The sequence below is a fragment of the Panthera onca genome, chromosome A2, assembly GCF_046562875.1.
Source record: "Panthera onca isolate mPanOnc1 chromosome A2, mPanOnc1 haplotype 2, whole genome shotgun sequence".
NCBI lineage: Eukaryota > Metazoa > Chordata > Mammalia > Carnivora > Felidae > Panthera > Panthera onca.
In genome coordinates this window covers 160,391,846-160,414,169 of record NC_138340.1, presented here as the reverse complement: position 1 = coordinate 160,414,169, position 22,324 = coordinate 160,391,846, and the positions used below count along the sequence as shown (strand labels likewise).

The following is a 22,324-nucleotide window of genomic DNA, read 5'->3' as shown; positions in this document are numbered from 1 at the left end:
TTTTTCTGGTTGCAACTGACTTTGCATGTAATTACATATTCCGGCAAGCTGCTTTGGTGAACATGCCTTCACATGCACATCGCAGTGTTTTCCTCATGATTATGTGAAACGTGCAGGTTTCTGTGCTCATGTACTGACTTCTTCCATATAATTTTTTATAACTTTATACCGCTGGTGGTTGTTCCTACTGTTATTACCATCACTACCCCCTCAGCCTTCCGCAAACCCCTCTTGTATTACCTGCCCTCCTGTTTTCCTTTGTCCCTTTAGCTTTTGTCTCTCTTCATACTTTAGCTATCTTCATGAATTTGCATAAAGGACAGTGATCTTTTTTTTTTTTAATTTTTTTTAACGTTTATTTATTTTTGAGACAGAGAGAGACCGAGCATGAACGGGGGAGGGGCAGAGAGAGAGGGAGACAGAATCGGAAGCAGGCTCCAGGCTCTGAGCCATCAGCCCAGAGCCCGACGCGGGGCTCGAACTCACGGACCGCGAGATCGTGACCCGGGCTGAAGTCGGACGCTTAACCGACTGAGCCACCCAGGCGCCCCAAGGACAGTGATCTTTAAAAAGCTATTGATGCTTTGTACCTTCTCTGTCATTCGTTCGCTCTTTGACTCAGGGCACATTCACTGAGCACATACTATATGCGGGGCAGGCCCTGGGAATAAAATGGTGAACAGAGCCTGGCACGGTCTCCTCTGAGATATTATGGTCCTCCGGAAGTGACAGATGGTATTAAAGAATCACAAATAATAAATGTTGAATCACCATCATCACTGTGCTAAGATATATCTTAGAATAAGAGGGTTTGGCCCAATTACAGGTTCACAGAAAGCTTCCTTAAGGAGGTGGCTACTGAACTGAGATTTGAAGGATGAGTAGAACGTACCTGATAAAGCAGAGAGGGAAGATGTGCAAAAGTCCTGTAGTGGCAGCAGTGGTGGGGCAGAGGGAACAATGTGAGGATACAGGGCATTCGTGAAAAACTGAAAGGAGGCCAAAAAGACCAGAAGGGAGAAAGTGAGGAAAAGTATGGTGGAAAATCAGGTTAAAAACTTAGCCATACTACTTAGGTCTGTATAAGCCAGTTAAATTTATAGCGGAGGGATGGATTCCAATTCTTTTAAAAAATTTTTTCATGTTTATTTTTAAGAGAGAGAAATAGAGCGCAAGCATGGGCAAGAGAGGGGCAGAAAGAGAGGGAGACACAGAATCCGAAGCGGGCTCCAGGCTCCGAGCTGTCAGCACAGAGCCCGATGCGGGGCTCAAACTCACGAATCATGAGATCATGACCTGAGCCGAAGTTGGACGCTCACCTGACTGAGCTACCCAGGTGCCCCAATGTTTGTTTACTTCTAAGAGAGAGAGAGAGAGAGAGAGAGAGAGAGAGAGAGAGAGAGCGCGTGAGCGAGCAAGAGACAGAGAGAGTGAGTGAGCACGGGGGAGGAGTAGAGACAGAGGGAAACATAGAATCCAAAGCAGACTCCAGGCTCTGAGCCATCAGCCCAGAACTCACAGAACTCGAGCCAGCTGGGCTCGAACTCACAGACCATGAGATCATCACCTGAGCAGAAGTTGGACACTCAACCGACTGAACCACCCAGGTGCCCCGATGGATTCCAATTCTGTAAGGACATGATTATATTCAGTGAATGTCTTCTTGAGGGGGAGAGGTGGGGTGCAATGTTCAAATTCCAAGGTGTCGTCATAGATTCCTAAGTCTGTGGTCGTTCCAAACAGATGGAGGCACAAAATTTCCCATAGCCAATAAATCTAGGTGTTTATCCCCTAGGTTAGTGTGACTAAAGCAGGTAAGATTAATTTCTTTTTTTAATTATGCTTTGAATTCAATCACTTACGGGTATCCTGGATTATAAAGAACATGGCGTGTGCTATTTGGCTAGTAAAAACTTTACTTTTGCATTTGGGGGGCAACATCAGACCTTGTTCCTTCTTAGGATCTCAGAACTCAGAAATCACATAGTTTTTAAACTGGAAGATATCTGTGTAGGTCATTCCATTTATCCCCTCTTACTACGTCTAGAAACAGTAATGTTTATTTATCTGCGCAAGGTGAGATCTCTCTTTTCATACAAAAAATTGCAAGAAGATTTTCTCTGAGAATGAAGATCTGGTATTAATAATTCTTCTAAATGTTCAGCACCAAACACTGTTTATATCTGTCCAATGTTCTCTTGCTTAGGAAGATAGCCAACAGCTTTCATATTACCGAGAATATTCTGGGGATTTGGGGGGCAGTTCTGATTAAGAGGTTGATATCATATGTAGAAGGACTGAGGCCAAAGATAGGCTCCAGAAGCATGAGAAAAAATCTATCTACCAAGCTCTGAGATAAGGGATTGCCTTTTGGATTTAATTTATGTAGGTGAGCACCATAATTACAAAGAGTAAGGAACACATATGGAAAACATGAGATGATTATTGGATCTTAAAGAGCACTTGAAGCATTGGAAAGCAAGCTTGCAGAACAATTGGAAGGGTCTATAAAGCACCAGGAAGAGACAAAGACTGTAACTATCAACATGAAGCTTCGCTCACAAGAAAGACACACTCTTATACTTTTGAGAGGGTGAAGGTAAGTCAATATAACAAACAATAGATGAACTATTCAACACGATCATTCTAACCTCTTTGATGCAATTTTAAGTTTCTATGTGCTACTAGTAAGTTACAAATTCATTGAGAATGGAATATGTATCTGCATAAGAAAATTTAAAAAGATAAAACAGGGGTGCCTGGGTGGCTCAGTCGGGTAAGCGTCTGACTTTGGCTCAGGTCATGATCTCACAGTTCGTGGGTTCGAGCCCCACGTTGGGCTCTGTGCTGACAGCTCAGAGCCTGGAGCCTGTTTCAGATTCTGTGTCTCCCTCTCTCTGTCTCTGCCCCTCCCCTGCTCACGCTCTGTCTCTGTCTCAAAAATAAATAAACATTAAAAAAAATTAAAAAGATAAAACAGCAACAGGTTAATGTATCTGCATGATTTGGTCACAAACTAACCTCTTTGGTGTTTAGGAGAACAAACACCGGGTTGCCCTTTCCTGCGATTGATCTGACCTTTGGCTTTCCCTGGGGCATTTCCTCATCCAAAGGGTGGCATCCTGGCTCCTCAGGACAGTGGTTTGTAAATGACAAGCCTCTGAGCCCCACGCAAAATGTATTTGAAGATAAATTCTCCACATATAAACACACCAACAGACAGATACGGGTCCCTTTTAATTTTCTTCAATTCTTCTGGAAAAAAGAGAAAACTATGGAAATCACTCACTTGAAACCCACTCTGCCATGAGAATGACGACAATGAATAGGAGTATGAAATTAAGTGACCAGTTATGGGATGTGGTCAGTTACTGATGCAGAAGTTCAGATCAGAGGATGTTTGTCCTAAAAGGATGAATTAGTGAAAATTTGCTGATTACTAATGTTGCTGAAACTCTTCTCAGTGCCTTCCATAAACCACGTCATTCAATCTTAGGATGGCTTTACAAGGGTCACTGCACCCATTTCACACCGGAGCTCAAAGAGTCTGAGTGCCCAGGGTTACAAGTAAGTAAGAGATAGGGCCAGGTTCAAACTCAGGCAGTGTGACCTGTCATAGAAGGGCTTCCCGGTTCCATCTTGGATCTTCCAGCCTCTGGCCTGGATGATCACCGGTCTTCTGAGAAATAGTTATGTCACCCTGAGCAACCCAAGACCCGAGGTGAAAATGTGTAGAAATAGTAGCCCAGCTGTAATGTTTGAAGCTCTACTAAATATTTAGTTATACTATGCTCTAGATTTTAATTAGCTGTTTTTGTTTTTCCCTTTAAAAGTAGTACTGTAATAAAATTACCATAAGTCCTTTTTTTCAAAAGGGATCCTTGGTCCTCTGCAGGCAATAACAAGCTAAATTATTTCGTAACAATAACAAAGTTCAAAACCACAGAGTACAGAAAAAGCAGCAGAAAGACTCAGCTCACTGGCTTTAAAACTGTAAGAGACCTCGGTAGCTATTTAGCCAAGAGGAAGAAGTGAAGTGACTTCTACGAGAAGTGAAATGACTCACCACAAAGGCACAAGGCATGGTAATCTTGTAGTTAGCTAGCCAGCATCGGAAGCCAGTTTCTTTGGACCTCAATGCTCTTGCTATGAGTGCTATCACTGAGGCCAGATGCAATGTCGTTCATTCTGTATCAAACTGAATGGCATATACTATATATTTTTACATTATTCTTGCTGGACCAGACCCTTCTGATTTTGAATGGATCCATGGGAGTAACTAAGAGATAAATCAAGCCTTTCAGTTTATTTGGAAGCATATAGCCTTCAATAAGGTACAAGATAAATATTTTTCACCACAAAATAGTGTCAGTGACCACTTTCTCTAATTAGGCACGGTGGTCTTCTAACCTCTACGCACACACTTGATTTTCAAGATTTCAGTTTCACTTAGAGAAGACCAGCAGAGATCAGGTTATGTTTAAAAGAATGACTCTACTTTTACAGATACAAAAGTGAAATAATGAACAGGTAGAAATGAGCACCTGGGAGGAGATCATTTCCCTCTTTTATGTAAATACTCTCAGAACATTTCTAATACTTGGAGTCATTACTCTTTAAAAGCAAACAAACAAAGAAAACCTCAACTATCCAACCTGTACCATATATTTCAATTTAAAACAAATTAAATATTTTTAAAATCTCTTTTTCTTTGCTGTGTCTTTAAATGGAAGCAGCTATAAAAATAATTATTTCCTTTTTTTAAAATGTTTATTTATTTTTGAGAGAGACAGAGCATGAGTGGGGGAGGGGCAGAGAAAGAGGACACAGACTCAGAAAGAAAGGAGACACAGACTCAGAAGCAGGCTCCAGGCTCTGAGCTGTCAGTACAGAGCCTGATGCAGGGCTCGAACTCACAAACCGTGAGATCATGACCTGAGCCGAAGTCGGACGCTTAGCCGACTGAGACACCCAGGTGCCTCTTGCTTTCCAGTACAATATCAAAGTGGTCACTGGAGTTAGGAACCCCTTGTCATCACCACCAATTTCTGGTTCTTTGTCTTTAGTTAGAATTTTCATATTTAGGAAAAAGATCCCTTATAGTGAATAGTGGTATATATGTCACAACATATAAATCATGCTGGTGGAGTGAATGTGCGTAGTTGTATCCAAGTTACCTAACTCAAGCATTGTTTATCATATAATGAATATCACAGACTGAAACTTAACATTTTGGCATGATTGGCAAGGGGCAACTTTAGTTATATAATTCCTTTACTGTAACTACTTTCAATATCAGTTTCATTTTTTATTCATTACTTTTCCATATACCTATATAGACTTTAATGATAACCAAATTACTATCTTTTTTTTAAGTTTATTTATTTATTTTCAGAGGGAGAGAAAGAACAGGGGAGAGGTAGAGAGTGAGGGAGAGAGAGAATCCCAAGCAGACATCGCACTGTCAGTGCAGAGCCCGACGCGGGGCTTGAACTTACGAACTGTGAAATCATGACCTGAGCCAAAGTCAAGAGTTGGACACGTAACCGACTAAGCCACCCAGGTGCCCTACTATCTGTTTTTATTTTCTTGTATATCTTACTGTTAATGTTAATTTTTCTAGGATCATTTTTGTCTCTTGTTTTTGAGCAACTTTCTAAACACAATTGTAAGCGCAAGACAATAAATTACATTTTTCTCTGTTGAAGTCTTCTATTCTGAACACAATTTCTAACTTTTGCTACAAATAATGATATGAAAGGCTCAGAGAGCTGTACTGCATTTTATTAACCCTAGAACTCTTCTCTGATATTTGTGTCATTGTTTCCTAAAAATGAAGTGAAATGAAAGAAGTCTGTGTAATTAGAGGGTTTAGATATTAGATTCTCAGTTTTTCAGCATATTAGGAAGAGACTGAAGAAGACAGAATCTCTTTCTCTCCCCTGCTTCCTTTCTCCCTACGCATGCATGCGCGCACACACACACACACACACACACACACACACACACACTGCAGACAATGGACTTCTTTCAACTATACGTTGTATGCCAAATCTGCTTCCAAAAGGGATTTCTAAATAGCCGTGCATTTTTGGAAAATTAATGTCGCAAATATAGAGTTCACATTCATTTAAAAATATTCTTGGATCACAAAAAAATATAATCTTTAACTTTACAGCATAAAGCGATTATGTAACACAAGGCACATCTGTGTTTTGCTAGTCATTTTACGTGCCGCTTTTTACTTTTAATATCTAGAAAAAAAACTTGCCTTCTTGGATTCTTGTTTTAGATATAGAGCTTAATGGGCTTTGTTCCACTTCTAACTTATTTTTCTGATCTGAAAAATGTGGCCAAACAGTTGTGACGGGGCATGAGACGACTCCTGTCCAGACACTGAAGGTTCAAATTATACTGTGTCTGCCTCTCTGATGAACTGATAAATGAGGACCCAGTCAGATACATTACACTAACACAATTTCCCAAAATATCCAGACATGGCTTAGACACACAGAGGCGAATCCAAGATCAGCCTTCCCTTCCCAACCATGTTTACGGAACACTGGACGCGTGGGTCCTTCTTTTTGGAGTCATCAGGCAAGAGAGAATGTATCTTGACAACTGGGAACTGTTGTCAGGATGCGACAACACAATCTGGGTTCCTTAGAAGCAGCTGACCAGTGGGTGCATGCAGAGGACCCGGGGTCTGCGTGCAATTACGAGGCCAGAGGGAGAGGGAGAGGCACTCACAGTTGTGGCAGGTGGCTCCACTATACCCCGTCTCCTCGCAAGCGCACTGGAAGCTGTGCCATGTTTGCGAGCACTTCCCGCCATGCTCGCAGTGATTGGGCACACATCTGTCAGAGAAAGAGACAAACCGAAATGAACCAACACACGAATGAGATTTACGAGTGGCCAAATTCCAAGCCGTCTGGGCAATATATCATTTCAATGCCAGGTTGACTTACCCAGGCAATTAATCCGTGTTAGTTTAAGCAGATTAATATGATCCATGATGGAAGGTGCCAGGCGCACAAAAGATGATGTATCACAAGCCTGGTGTTTCCCATTTTTTGGGTAAACAGTAGAAATTAACAAACAGTGGAGAGACTCATTTGCATAGCACAGATTCATTTTATTTTGCCTTTGCACACAAAAAAAGTCACTAGCTGGATTTCCTCCTGGTGAAAGATAGGTTAGCCATCTTGTTTCCTGTCTTCTTCTTTATCAAGGCCAATACCAAGTCAGAAAGGGGTGACACTGAGTTTTTCATAGCAGTTTGAGTTTTTGAAATGCCATGGCAACAGCAAGAAAAGACTGCTAACTCTTCTGTACTTCTCCCCCTGTGTCCAGCTGGTGAATGAAAGCCACGTATCCAAAACATCAAGCATAATATAGGGGAAAACGTGGGTTTCATGTTGAAATCTTTGTCTTTCTATTTATGATAGAGCCAGTTGTGGCTACGTAAGTTAACCTTTTACTTTTAATGTTTATTTATTTTTTTGAGAGAGAGAGAGAGCACAAGTGGGGTAGGCGTAGAGAGAGGGGGAGACACAGAATCGAAAGCAGGCTCCAGGCTCTGAGCTGTCAGCACAGAACTTGACTAGGGCTCGAACTCACAGACCACAAGATCATGACCTGAGCTGAAGTCGGACGCTTAACCCACTGAGCCACCCAGGCGCCCCTAACCTTTCTTAATATCAATTTCTCTTTTGAAATACGGAGTAATTTTACCTACCCTATAAGTAGCTGTAAGGTATGGAGGTAATACGCATAGACTAGATAACTAACAGGCAGGAAATAGAGGGACAGCATAGGGGAGCTACAAATATTTGGACTGCAACGTCGAGGGCATAATTTCCTAGCTTGCCTGTATTCTCACTACAGTGAGGTTGAAATCTGTTCAGAAACACTCCTGTTTCAATAGCAGACTCTTTACTTCCTCCTGGTCCTACTGCCTTATTCTTCCCACCAATTCTTTTCTTCAACTTCCCAAAAACCTGATTCTTTGTAATTCTGGTTAAGATGCTCACAGATAACAAAGGCATTACTCTGCATTACCATTCACAAAAGATTTCAAGATTTTAATAAGAAACTGTCTAAAACGGAAATGTCTACCCAGGTTAAAACAGTAGAATCTATCATAGTGGATCACAGGCAATGGACTGAGAGGGACCCACCCTGCATGGGACCCCTGAGTCATAATGCCCTGGTAGCTTCCTGCTGTGAAATTTGATAGGGCTGGTCTCAGAGACAGCATTCTTCATCCCCCCATTCTTGATTTACCCTCAGTCATGCCTAAACCCACAGCAGGCATAATTCCATCTGGCATTGAACCTCCCATTCTTATGTAGGAACGTGGTCCCCTACAACTCTTTGCAAACCTTTAGTGACGCAATACACATTCACTGAACACTTGCTATGTGCATAGCGCATGGGAATAGAAGGCAAGTAAAAGTTCAAGAACTCACAGCCTATAAAAGTAAATATATTGTATATATGAAAACTATAATGTAAGATGGAAATGAAAAGTGCCATAGTGCAGGGACAAATGATGCATGATAGAGTTTCACATGAGGGATCATATGTAGATCTGGGGCACAATATAAAGCTTTTAGGTAGAGCCTCAATGAACAGACAAGATTATAAGAGAACTGAGAGAAAGAGCATTGCTGGGGGAAAATACAACAGAAGCAAAAAATGCTGGATTATCATGGGGGAAGGGTGGGTGTGGAAAATTCAGTCTACCTTAAAAGGCACTTGTATTTCATACGAATTTGGGCTTGGTGTTTTCAAGGCTTTAAGGAGGGTCCTTCTCCAAAGACCTTATGACCTAGGTGGAGGTGGGGAATAGGATTCACACAAAATACAACGCCAGGCAGAATTTAGTGAATACAAAAGGAATCGGAAATGCTATAGAAATACGGACATTAGAGTAGCTATGGGTAGAATATAAATAAATATGAAGTTTAAAGCATTTCACTGCATTTTTATAATAACATGTTGAAAATTTTCCCAGCAGAGAGTGAGAAAGCGATGACACAGACAGAGAACCGTGCCCTCCTGTACCCTCGCAGGCACCGAGGCATGGCATGGGCCTCTGCAGAGGCCCTGATTCTCCAGATCATGAGAGAAAGCAATGGGATAGACACTCAAAAATTATGAAAAACGAAAGAAACATCCTTGGTACTTAATTTTGGAATTCAGTGTGTATATGGCTTTGTGTGGTATATTTACTTTCTAAATGGTTGTGGGTTAATATTAGCTCAGTCTAATAGTGAAAGTAATTTACATCAGCTCATTATATCAATTAATTCAGGAGGAAGTGATGCAGAAGTGTACTGAGTTGCAAAGCAAAGCCAGCTCGGAATCTCAATGTGCTCTAAATAACGCACAAAGCAGAGAAGCCACCTCTCAATGATAAAAAAGACTACCATGTACTTAAACACACACGCGAAGTGTATAACCATCAAGTGAGATTGACTGAATGCTCCTAAAATTCAGTATTAAAGATTTCTTTAAAAGTGGTCTCTTATTTAAATGGGGTTTTAATATCTCATTTGGTAATGTCTGTTCCTTATAACTTGCATTTTTTAAACAGATAGTATCCTTTTGCTGGTACTGGCATTTAGTTCTTTTCTTTTTTTTTTTTAAAGAAAAAACATTAAGTTTTATTTATTTTGAGAGAGAGAGGGAGAGGAGGAGAAAGAGAGCGCACAGGCTAGGGAGGAGCAGAGAGAAGGAGAGACAGAATCCCCAAGCGAGCTCCACCCCAAGGAGTCATCAGCACAGAGCCCTACACAGGGCTCCAACTGTGAGATGGTGACCTGAGCGGAGATCCAGAGTCAGATGCTTAACCGACTGAGCCACCCAGGCGCCCCTGGCATTTAGTTCTTGATGGTGAGAGATGTTTTATTTCCAAACAAATTGACTCAAATATAATTTCAAACCCTAATACTTTACCACTATATTTAAAACAAAAATGTTAGGGCCAGTCACCAAGCAAAACAAAATATGAATTAAACTAGTCTCCCACTTCCTGACTGTTTATTTCTTCTCCCATGCTCCCACAAGACCATTTGCAGAGGTCCTATGCACCATTATCACATTGGTTAGTAATTGTTTGAACATCTTGTCTCTTGTAAACCGTGAGATTCTGCAGTTAGGGATTTTCATCTTATGACTCAGCATGATGAGGTGCCTCATCTATCCAGAAAATGCCTGCTGGCCACTGACCGAAGTAACGGACAATGGTGCCGAATGTGAAGTTACACCGAGGGACAGAAGTAAGTTTGGAGGAAACGTCTCTTTTACTGGGAGAACTATGGATTGGTGTTATGTATGATTTTAGTCTTACATCCAGACTCTTGCTTGAGGTAACTGTTACATGTAGAGTTTGTTTCATGGCTTGTCCTAGGTTGGAAGTTTGATTTGCATCAAATGAGAGTCCCAGTGGCTCCACTGTGGTTACGGGACAGCTACTTGGGGGCAGTATCAGGACCCTGCATGGGACAAGTTGGCGAGTGTCAATTTGCTGTGATCAAAGGGCTCCAGAGGAAGTGATGCATCCAATTATCTCTGTCCCCGAGACTCTTCCAGCTTGAATCATCCCTCCAGTCGTAGCAATGCTTTCCAAAATGCTTCAGAAGCAGAAGGCATTTTTTTTTCAAATAAAAGTGACTTATACCACGATATGGAAAACAAACAAAAGCTAACCTTTGAAACTTGAAATGTATAACGATTACTTACTCTAAAATCCATCACTACGGACGAAGTGGCTGTTTGGATGGATGCAACAATCCTGTCTAGGGTTATGGATGACAGTTGTAGTTTTATTTCACCCTGAGTATCTCTTTTATTTCTACACTCGATTTTAATGGCAAAGCATTGAGAAAAAATGGTATTCGCAGATAGAAGAAACTGCATATGGTTCCAGGTTTGTTTGTCACGGCTCCCTTCTGTGGATACTACTTTAACAGAGACAGCAGAAGAAAGTTTATTTCAAATCGAAAAGAATGTCAATCTGACAGCATCATGGAATGCAATGGTAGTCTTCAAAGGACTTCGAAAGTGTTTTCTTTTCTTTTTCTACGGTGCTTAATAGTTATTATTAAGAACCCAATATAAAAACCACACAGTGGTTTTCTGAAATGTGTTCACACAATACCAATTAATGATTAACGGTGGAGGGTTTTTCAGAATGGCTTGCTGTTACTAACATCCTGAACTACCGGTACACAAAAGTTCTCAAATGTTCGTGCATATAGGAGTCACTTGAAAATCTGGTTACAATGAAAATCCTGATTTCTTAAGTCTGGGATGGAGTCTGAGATCCTGTCTTTCTAACCTGCTTTCCAGGGCTGCTCAGGCAGGTAGTCAGAGGATCTCACTGTGAATTAAAAAACTCGAGGGCATTTAGTCCCTCCTACGTAGGGGCTCAAGGAAGAATCTAGAGGAGGAGAGAAGAAGCAGCCCCAGGAGGGAGGGCGTGGGGGAGAGACAGCAAGTGGGAGAGGCCAATTTGATATTTCAGGCCACTTGTCCACTCAGAGTAACAACATAATCATCTCCTAATCTCATGTAGTCGGTTTAATCATTTCAGAACCCGAGTTTAGACCCCATATGACTCCTAGAAAGTGATCACTGAATATAAAGGCAGTTTCATTTGACCTGAAAATTAAGTTCCGTATTCTCCTTCTGTGTCAGCTGAGATCCCCCACCTGCTTAGTTATGGGACAGGGGCCAGTTCTGCAGTATGTCATTTGCTTTCAGATTAGTACAAATTTTATCCCGGGACATTATATATGCCTTGTTCTAGACTTCAGAAAAGAAAACTTCAGGTCAGGGTATAGGTTATTTTGTGAACTACTGGAAAATATTTAGAGCGATTTACAAATTGCCATCCCAGTGTAAATTACCTCTTGAATTTTATTTTTTTCTTTCATCTTGGTGCAGAATTTCATATCTGTTCATCAAGACAGGCAATTCGTTTAGAAAGTGTGCTTGCTGAAATGCTGTTTTTTATACTCCTGGCTCTCAGAGCTATTTCCACAATCATGGCAGAGTTTTCTTCTGCATTACCTTTAATATTGATCTCAACAATATTTTAGTACTTGTATTTTCACACTAATTAGATTTCAATTTTAGTTGAAGGCATACTCTCTGTGGAGTATATATCACTGCCTTACATTTTTCCCTGTTCAAACTGAAATTATATAGAGAAGTAATCATAATTCCAGCAACTAATTTAGTATTTCATTGCTACATAACTTAATTTTATAGCTGTACAACCAGAAAACCTAATGTTATATTGATGGTGCTACTTCAACAAGCATTTATTTATGGAAATATTTAAATGTAGAGATATTTATTATGCCTCCTACATTATGCCCAAAGTTTCCATTAAGAATAATCAAGCATATTTGGTCCGCATCTTTCCAACAATTACACGTTTCTAGACTAGCCATATCCATCAATTGTAGCCTTACTGTAGAAGCACCTTAAAAATCATTTCTATTGTAATAAACCTGAGTCCACTTTATTTTACTTTGTTAATTTACTTTGAGTTATAATTTTACAACGCATTCCGCAATGATTTATGAATAAAACGTCTTTTAAGAGATCACAGGCTCACACGAAGAGAGACCAGTAAGATCATTAGTTCCTTCACCTTCCAGGTCCATTTGTATTCAACCTAGGTAAAGAGCAGTAAGCTCTTTTTAATGAGTCAGGACACTCTAAAACAAACTCTGGGGAAACAAAGAATAAAGGCAGTTTCATCCTCAAGAAATTGTATTTATTCATCACAATGTAATTGGCAAGTCAGGTCTCTATCTATGTCTGATATTAAAAATATTGGTACCGAATTAAGATAATATACCACTATTCTACGAGTATACTGAGATTTATGGAAAAGTTAATCTCTGAAGAAAGCACGGATTCAGATGAGCCCGAGAGGAGGAGGAGAAACTTTCTACACGGAGGGAAAGCCAAAGCTTGTACCAGCGTGAGTAAATACAAAACGTGGCCATAGATTAATGAATTGTTGAGTTTGGCCAGAGCAGAAAGCTTGCATCCACGTTGAGGATTACAGCAGAAAGTTGTGGATGTCTGGCCAACAGCCCTTTCCTCTTTCTTGCTTCCTATGGTAACTGTTATCTTGTTCAGGTATCTTCTGTCTTTCATGTGGCCATGTGCTTTTGAAGGGAGACTAGCCCAGTCTCCAGGAGACAAAAAAAAGTAAAGAACCAGGCTTCTTAATGAGGTCATTGACCTCTAGTGCACATTGTTCTCCCAAATCTTTGACCCCCTGCTTTTACAGCAACAGAATTTGTGTCTTGACACAGAGCCATCCAGGTAAAGATACCATTTTCCAGGCTCCTTTTAATTTAGGGGGTCTGTGACTAAGCTTGATCGATGTATGCACTGTCTGGGTTAAGCCCCAAAAGGGAAAGGGCACGCGTTATTCTTGCTTTTCGGTTACTCCTGATCTCCTTCCTAAAATGACCCTAGGATGGTGAGACCTGGAACAGGCGTCTGTGAACACATGAGGACAAGAAGGGAAAATACGAAGGAGTCTAGTTCCTGGATAACATACCAGCCCTGGACCATCTGCTCAAACGTTTCCTGTCCCCACCTTAACCGCGCTGCCTGTTAAGTGTTGACGTCCTCAGGGCTCGGTCCTGGGTTCTGCCTAGGGTGGCTCCAAGCTTCTATCGCTGGTTCAGACTTCCACGGAAAGCTTCAGACCTGTGTATCTGACCAGCTCCTCGACAGCAGCCCCTCGGACGTGTAAGAGGCATCACAAAGGAGGTCAGGGTACTCCCCCACCTTCTCACTCTCCCGTTCAATCTCGTCTCAGCTAATGGCACCACCAGGTACGTGGTCGCTCATCTCAGAAAACCCAAAGTTATTCTTCACAGCCTCCTTTCTACTGCTTCTACAGCAAACATCAGCAAAGCTTTGTGAATTAACATTCAAAAGCTTGCCCGAAATTTATCCACTTTCTGTGTTTCTACTCACTCATTTCAACCCACCATCACTTCTCCCTGGATCACAATGCCTCCCTACTCATCCGCCTGCCCTTTTCCATTCTTGCCTTGCTTTAAATTATTCTCATCGAAAGGCCAGAGTGAACTTCCGCATTATATCACACCACTCTTGAAAGCCTCTGATGGACTCTCGTCTCACCTGGGAAACGTTGGAGCACTGGTCCGTCTCTGCACAGTCCCCTCTGCCTGCTTCTCTGTGGCCATCATCTCCCGCTCTTCTTCCTCCCGCCATGTTCTCGGGACACCTGCCCTCCTTTGACTCACCAGTGGCTCAAACTCTTTCCTTTACACCTTTGCGCACACATTCCCTCTTTTCTAACGCGTATTTTTCCCTAGCCGTCACAGAAAAGGTTCTTTTGTTTTCCTCAGTTCTTACCTTCAGGGGTCTCCTCTGACCTTCCAATATGAAGTACTTACCACCACCAGACACTCTCTTTTTGATCTATCACAAGTTCTAATTAAATATGCGTCGGTTTCTTTCCTGCCAGGCTTCTTTATGGAACTATGCTTTCCCTGATGGCAGGGACTATGTCTCTTGACCACTCTTTATCCATTGCCTAGAATTCTGTCTGGCACTGAGTAGGTACTCATTAAATAATTATTGACTGTATTTTGAATAAGTGAATTATCAGGCCACTTAGATAGTTGAAAATGGCTTTCAGTACCATTTTGATAGCATATGAATGCAGACATAGAGAATGTCTCAGACTGCTGCACTCTAAGTGAGTTGTGGATTATCTGGTCCATTTCTCTCAAATCTATCACATAAACATAATATCATTATACAAAAAGTCAAACTGTCTGACCAAAGGATTTACATAATCTCCACCTATACCAGAATGCCATCTTATTTGTAGATGAAGGAATACATATCCAACATAAGCCCTTTAATCTAAAAAATGACTGAAGTCTTTATATATTGATATAACTATTAGAATGCAAACCCAAACTTGGCAAAGCCCAGTGGTCAAAGATAGTATTTTGACAAGTCAATCAATATCAAGAAATATCAAAATCAAGAAACATCAAAATAATAATAAAATAATGGCTAATGGAAGAATGAAACCCCATAAGTTTATAGGTTTCTTTTATTAAGAAAAGATAGCATGAATAACTTTTATAGGATACTGTAAAATTATTTTTTATGAATTTAGGGTGATTAAATATTTTTTAAAGTTTATTTTTATTTATACTGAGAGAGAGAGAGGAGAGAGAGAGCAAGCAGGGGAGGGGCAGAGACAGAGGGAGGACACAGAGTCCGAAGCAGGCTCCAGGCTCCGAGCTGTCAGCACAGAGCCTGACATGGGGCTTGAACTCCCAGACCATGAGATCATAACCTGAGCCAAAACTAGGAGCTGGATGTTTAACTGACTGAGCCACCCAGGCATCCCAGCATGATTAAATATTTTAAAGGAAGTGATATTATTAACAAAATTACCATGAAACCAATAGTGAAATTATTTTACAGTTTATACTTACAGAGTATAACAAGCCAAAGGCATACAGGCAGTTTCATCATTTAAAAAAAAAAAATGACATAAGTTTAACAAATTAGAAAAATGTGCACAAAAATATAATATTTGAAGTGCAATGTCTTTTTAATTGGTTCACCACTTGTTACAACCCCGAAATCAAACTGAAAACATCCCTTTAGATGGGCATCATCGCATTCTGATCTCCCAAATATTCGTTAATGAAGAACATTTAAAACGTCCTATTTTTAGTGTAGTCAGGTTTCAAAAATATCATACATGATGAAACCAGTATTCTAAAAAATAGAGACACATGGCTTCTAAAAGCCAATGTAGGATACATTCACTTAAAGAAAAAAAAAATATCCACCCAAGGCAGAAATGTGTGATTAATAGATCCCTGTTCTCCAGATATCAATAAGGCAATGTTTTCACTTATGCTACACACACACACACACACACACACACACACACGCCAAATAAGATGAACTTTTTAAAAATGTGTATTCAAAACAAACAAAAAGCAGAATCAGACCTATAAACACAGAGAACAAAGTGATGGTTGCCAGAGGGAAGGGGGGTGGGGGGTGGGCAAAATGGCTGAAGGCAAGTGGGAGACACAGGATACTAGTTGTGGACTGAATGACTCATGGAATAAAAGGTACAGGGCAGGGAATACAGTCAACGGTATTGTAACAGTGTTGTTTGGTGACAGGTGGGAGCTACACGTGTAAGCAGAGCATACATATCATACAGAGAAGCGGACTCACTACGTCGTATACCGAAACTAATGTGTGTCAACTCTACTCAAAGTAACTAAGAACATGTCCATCCAATGTTGACCTTGTATCCAGGAGACTCAATAAGATTTGTCCCACGCCTCCTTCCAAAAAAGGAAAACACTAGTGGAGAACTGAACCAAGGAAGAGATTCCATTATTAGATAATTTATTAAATAAAGTCTCCTGTGACTTTGGAATACAGACTACTCAGGTATTTATTCCTAAGACACACGGACATTTGGTCCAAGACTTTGAAAACTAGATCTAATCTTGTCAAACCAGAGGATCTGATAAATTTTAAAACGATAGAGTCCTAAAGATTAGACGCTGCTCAAACACTGGTATTAAACCCATCACTTTGCACTTGAGTGGAACAACTTAGTATCATCCATATAAGTTCTAATGTTTTCAAGTTAGCAGTCTAGAAATGAACTTAAAATCTCCCTACAAGAGGAAACTATTCATGTATATACAATCTTTAGAAGGAACTGTTGTCACCACTATAATTTAAAACAGCTGTGGATAGCAAAAAAAAAAAAAAAAACCAAAAAACAAAAAACAAAACCCTCAAATGAAGTACCTATTAGGGGAGAATCATTATAATAAAGCTTCTTTGCCATGCAGATTGTGTGTGTGGTCTCAGAAATATAATGTAATATCCACTTCTACTAACGGTGTTGAAGATCTTTTAATTTTTGCACTTAATAACCGATTATGATTATGATGATATGAAATGATCATAACATGTGTGTGTGTGCATGTGTGTGCGTGTGTGCGCATTGCTGTTTTTTTTTTTGTTGTTGTTGTTGCTTTGTTTCAGTTTTTTGTTTAATTCTAAAATTCACATCTGTTTGCTTCTGGGTTCAAAGAAAATTCAAAACCACTGAAATAGAATGGTAAAAGTTTAAAGCTAGAAAGAGTAATTGAGCTCCTGGTTTAATCCCCTTATTTCATAAATGAAGAAGCTAAAAACTGGAAATTGAGTGAAATTAGTGAGCTCAATCAAGGTCACAGAGCATATTTATGGCATAGTCTGGACTTGGGCACAGATGCTGGTCTAGAACTTTTTAAATACTACGTGATTGTCCTAAGTTACAATGGAGAATCATAGTTGCAAACTAGAGACCTTTAGGAAGTATGTAATATACAGATAAAGAATTCTTACCCCTGAAGAAACAGTCAAAGAAAAAACAGAGCATGTATTTTATTGTCTTCAAACTATTTGAGTGTCTGTCTGGGCACATCTTTTTCTAATGTCTGGTTCTTACACTTCCCTCCCTTCCTCCCTCCCTCCCTCCCTTCCTTCCTTTCTTTCCTTCTTTCTTCCCCTGAGTCCAAATAGGTGCACTATGTTTATGTAATTTTTTGTATTTCTACAAAGAAGAGAATAACATGAACATCTCTGACATTATTTTTACAGCTGATTCAAAACAAATTTTGTGGTAGCCAATTTAAGCAATTGCTATGGTCTTGTTATCCTCACTGTCTAACTTAGTATTTTTTTCTAGAAAACACGTTAGCATCTGTGGAAGGCAGTGTTTGGTAAATTGAACTAGTTAGAAATCTTTCTGTCAGAGGCAATTTGTGACAGATATTGTTTGCAAAGAGGCTGTATATAGATTTTGGTTCTCTGAGGAGTAAAGAGAGGAGACATGCCCTAATGGAGGCGGGGCGGGGGGTGGGGGATTTTAAACTGTTTGTGGGAAGGCAGGCAATTATCCTTTAAGAAGCTAGAGGATTCTGGGTTAACAGTCCCATGACATACGATTTCATCTCATCTGGTCATTATTTCACTGTGTCACAACTGGATTCTATGTTTCGTTAGGTCAGCTGTCTCGGTAAGACCAGGATCAGCTCCTGAGACGTGGCAGGCCTTCAATAAATACATGTTGATGAATTACTGAATTCAAGAAACTCACACAAGGAACTTCTCCTCATCTATCATGCAAGTCCCAGCACAAGAATAATCAAAGAACTTTCAGGTTGTAAAAAGTTAAAAAAAACAAAAAACACACAAAAACACAAACCTGTTCTTAACACGGCCTTTGGAGATGCACATAATCGTGGCCAAACATACTAAACAATTTTCCAAAGGTCTCACAGCTTGTTTTTGCCAGAGATGAAATTCTCAGATTGATACCTTTCATCACTATCTTCCAGTGTTCACACTTGTTTCTTTTTATGTTAAAAAGAGATCAAGGATTCCAGCACTCAGATCTGATCTCATAGATATCAATAAATAGTTCTTTCATCACAGTCTAATATTTTGTCCTAGTAAAGATTGTTTAACAATGTGTAATTTAAATATAATATTCTTATAATTTTTCTGTATACTGAGCACTTTCAAAATAAATATGTTCATTACTGTTACTTCTCCCTTTGATATGCTTACTGCAAGACAGTCTCCGGTTGATTACCCACTATTATCACTATTCATGGTAATACTTGGCTAAGCAAGAGTACAAAAATAAATCATTTTGAGTTTATACTCACTTAGGGCTTTAACTCATTTATACAAATCCTGGGTAGCATGGGGTAGAATAACTATCCCATTAGTTCGATTTTGTTCCAAAATAAAATGCTAAAGAGGGTCCTATTTGTCTTTGTATCGCATTGAGCGTGCTGTCATCTTTCGGGCTGTATTTGAGAATTTACATTGCAACCAAAAAATGAACTCAGCAGTATGAGTAAACTGACTGACATAATCAGGTTGGAAAATGAAACGCTTTTCAGCATTTTAAGGTTCACTGCAGAAATAACTAATGAGAAGTGGACATTTTATCCCCTGTTTGTAAATGGAAAGAATACTTATTGGGTAGTATTGAGAACCTACTATTCTAGGAGTATATGAAGCACTGGGGATTCTAAGGGAATAGGTAAAATCAACACACTGTACTGTGACTATAGAGACGCGGCCAAAAATACTCCAGGAAATACAGGTAGTTTATGCATATGAGGCTATGGCGGTGGTAGGGTGGCTAATCAACAGGGAAGCTCACTGGGTATGGTCTTGAGGTGTTTGCAGGATGCATAAGAGTTAAGAATCCAGGAAAGAACTCCTGGATGTCAGAACAGGATGGGCAAGAGCAGGTATGAAGGTTTTTAATTGCATGGGAAATTACGCATCGCAGGAATCTTTAATGGCCAAAACCTGACGAGCAGCACTGGGAGAGGTAAGACATATTTTAATTATTTTCATATATGACTAATAATGGCATTAAATATTTGGCAGACGTTATATTGTTTACATATTCCCAGGAGTTAACTCTCCACTCGCTTACCTGCCTCTGTTTCCCAATTAGGTACCCTGTCTTTAATCTACTTTTAAGTTGAGAAATCAAGATAGCACCAAGGTTTCGGCAGAAGGGCTATCCTGATACCATAAGTACTGCTCTACGACAGACAATGTAAAGTTATTTTTTATAACACTGTGAAGTTGAGCTTTATATTTATAAAATAATTGGATTTTTCTACTATTCCTCAGTTCACTAGAAATAGAAAAAATATATATATAGTAAGTCAAAAACCAAGTCATTCACTAATGACTGTTATTCAACTCATAGATTTGGAACCAGTAAGAGCCCTCACTCAACATTTCAAGTATAAAGCAGAGTGGAAATTATGGAAGCACTTACATCTTTTTTTTAAACCAGAATAATTAAATTTCGGAATCCCCCAAAGCTGGACTACTTTCAGGAAAATAATTCATCTTGAATGGAAATAATTTTAAAAGAAGTAATAACAATGAAAACCTAACTGTTTTATTAACAGACACTTGACTTTATAAATGGTCATGAAATAATTTGGCATGCTTCATTTTAATTACAAACAGCTCATTTCTACGGATTTATTATCTTACTTAGAAGTGGTCTGATTGCCTTATAGAAAAATTGATAGACTATAATTTGCTTCTGGTTAGAGATTTTTGATCATGCTTTATTCTCTCCGAGCGGTCATGGCATTATGTTTATGCTGAAACAGTGAAGTTTTTCTCACTGTTTCAGATAATTAATAAACTATGGGTTTTTAGGGGCTTATGCCTCAGTAGCAAAAATGTATTCCCAAACCTAATTACTCAAGCCTAAACCAGTTTACTGCTGAGCATTTAATTTAATCTTTTTAGTGTTGATTATTTTTGTCACTACTGCAAGGCAGATCTCACAAGTATTTCCTCTTCAAGTGGAGTGACAAGTTGCCATCTATATTTGTACACTGAAAACCAAGTGCAAGTTTTTAGCATTTCCCTTCTGCGTACATCTAGAAATTCGTTTATGGCTTATCAGGATTGAGGTTAACTCAGGATATGTCACCATGATAGAAATCTCCCCCTATGAAAAAAAAATCAAGCAAGAATTCTGCTCCAAAGTAATAAGTCAATGTATTCAGGCAAGCAATTGACTAAGTAAAAAAAAAAAAAAAATCAAAATTTCTGCTTTACTGCCCTCACCAGATATAGGACAATGGGGGTAAAATCCCATTCCAAAGCCCCCTGTAGACCCAGTTGCATTGACAGATGCTTGAGGTAGGATCTCAGGGTTAATGCCAACTTCCTCCTAGCTGAAACCCACAGAGGGGGATGATACTGCAGAAATAATGAACCTTTAAGAGAATAATGACCTTTAAGGAACCATTGCTTCCTCCCTGATGGGGCGCAGCTGGCCTCGGTGCACTCCAGGCTCAACTTCAACACGATTAACTTCAAAATTAAAGTTGGTTTGAAGGAAAATTTAAACCACGTTGTAAAGCAAAATCAAACAACATGAGTAAGGGGGCTTTCCGGTGTCTCTTCAAATGATGCAGTCATAGATCAGGTGGGGGGGTGGGGTGGAAAGGGAGCAGTTCTGTGGTCTCAGTGCTTGCCCACACCCTGACACACGGGGAAGGAGATGCCCACACGCCGTGACGGGGAAGGTGGCAGGGAGAATGTACTCACGCACATCCCTCTGTGTCAGAGGCATAGGTCTAGAGGCGATCCTAGACGTCAATGTTATAAAACAGGTGTGCACCTGCATTATTGCTGGGCATTTACAGTCCAGTGCCAGCCCCCTCTGGGGAGCATCAACACAGACCCGTCTCACCACAGCCCGGTGTCCTGGGCACAAGGGGTTTTCTAGGCCCATCTGTCAGTTCCCCACGGCTGCCGCAAGTTACTACAAACAGAGCGGCTTAAAGCAACACAAATTTATTACTGTGCAGTTCTGGAGGTCCAAAGTTCAAAATGCGTCCACGGGGTCGCTTTCCTTTTGGAAATGCACTTCCTTGCTCTTTCAGCCTCCAAGGCGGTCCACCTGTCTCTGCTCTCCTCCTTCATCCTCAATGCCAGCTGCATAGGGGGTTCCTCCCTGGCCTCTGACCTCTGCTTCTGTCCTTACCGCTCTCTATCTTGGCTTGAGCTCTGACTTTGCAGCCTCCCTCTAAGAAGGATACTAGTGATTACACTGGGCACACGCAGATAAAGGAGGATAATCTCTCCCCCTCACAATCCTTAATTTACGCACACCTGCAAAGTCCCTTTGTTATGTAAGGTGACACGGTCACAGGTTCATGACAATGTCATTATGGGAGTCAAGAGCTGCTTTTCTAAGGGAATCATGGAATAAGGGGTACAAGACAGCTTCGTCAGTTTTCAGGCAGAATACGGGCAGAGGACAGAAGAAATGCAGAAACGTAGCGATAAACCAGAGAGTTGTGCTGTTCAGTATGGTAGCCACTAGCCCAATGTGAATACCTTAAGATTAAATAAAATTTAAAAATCCAGCTCCTCAGTTGCCCTAGCCGCATTTCAAGGGCTCAGTAGCCATAAGTGGCTAATGGCTACGAAATTAGACAGCACAGATATAAAATATTATAAAGTATTTCCACCACTGTAGAATATTGTGGACAAACTGGATGTCACTACTGAAGAGTAATATTCTGGGCATGGTAAACCCTAACTCAGTGGCAAATGGGGGGAAAATCTACATTATGATTTTTATTGCTTGCAGCAACTTAAAAATTGTTTATATCTGATTTCTAGGACT

At 40.2% G+C, this 22,324-nt stretch overlaps 1 protein-coding gene across 1 annotated transcript in view; it reads right to left on the bottom strand.

Annotated features, from left to right (window-relative positions):
- Positions 1–22,324, bottom strand: part of CNTNAP2 (contactin associated protein 2) — a 1,969,961-nt gene that overhangs the window by 757,704 nt on the left and 1,189,933 nt on the right. The window contains exon 11 of the mRNA XM_060633381.3: positions 6,751–6,857. Within this exon, the coding sequence (XP_060489364.1) occupies positions 6,751–6,857 (107 nt within the window). The remainder of the gene's footprint in view (positions 1–6,750; positions 6,858–22,324) is intronic.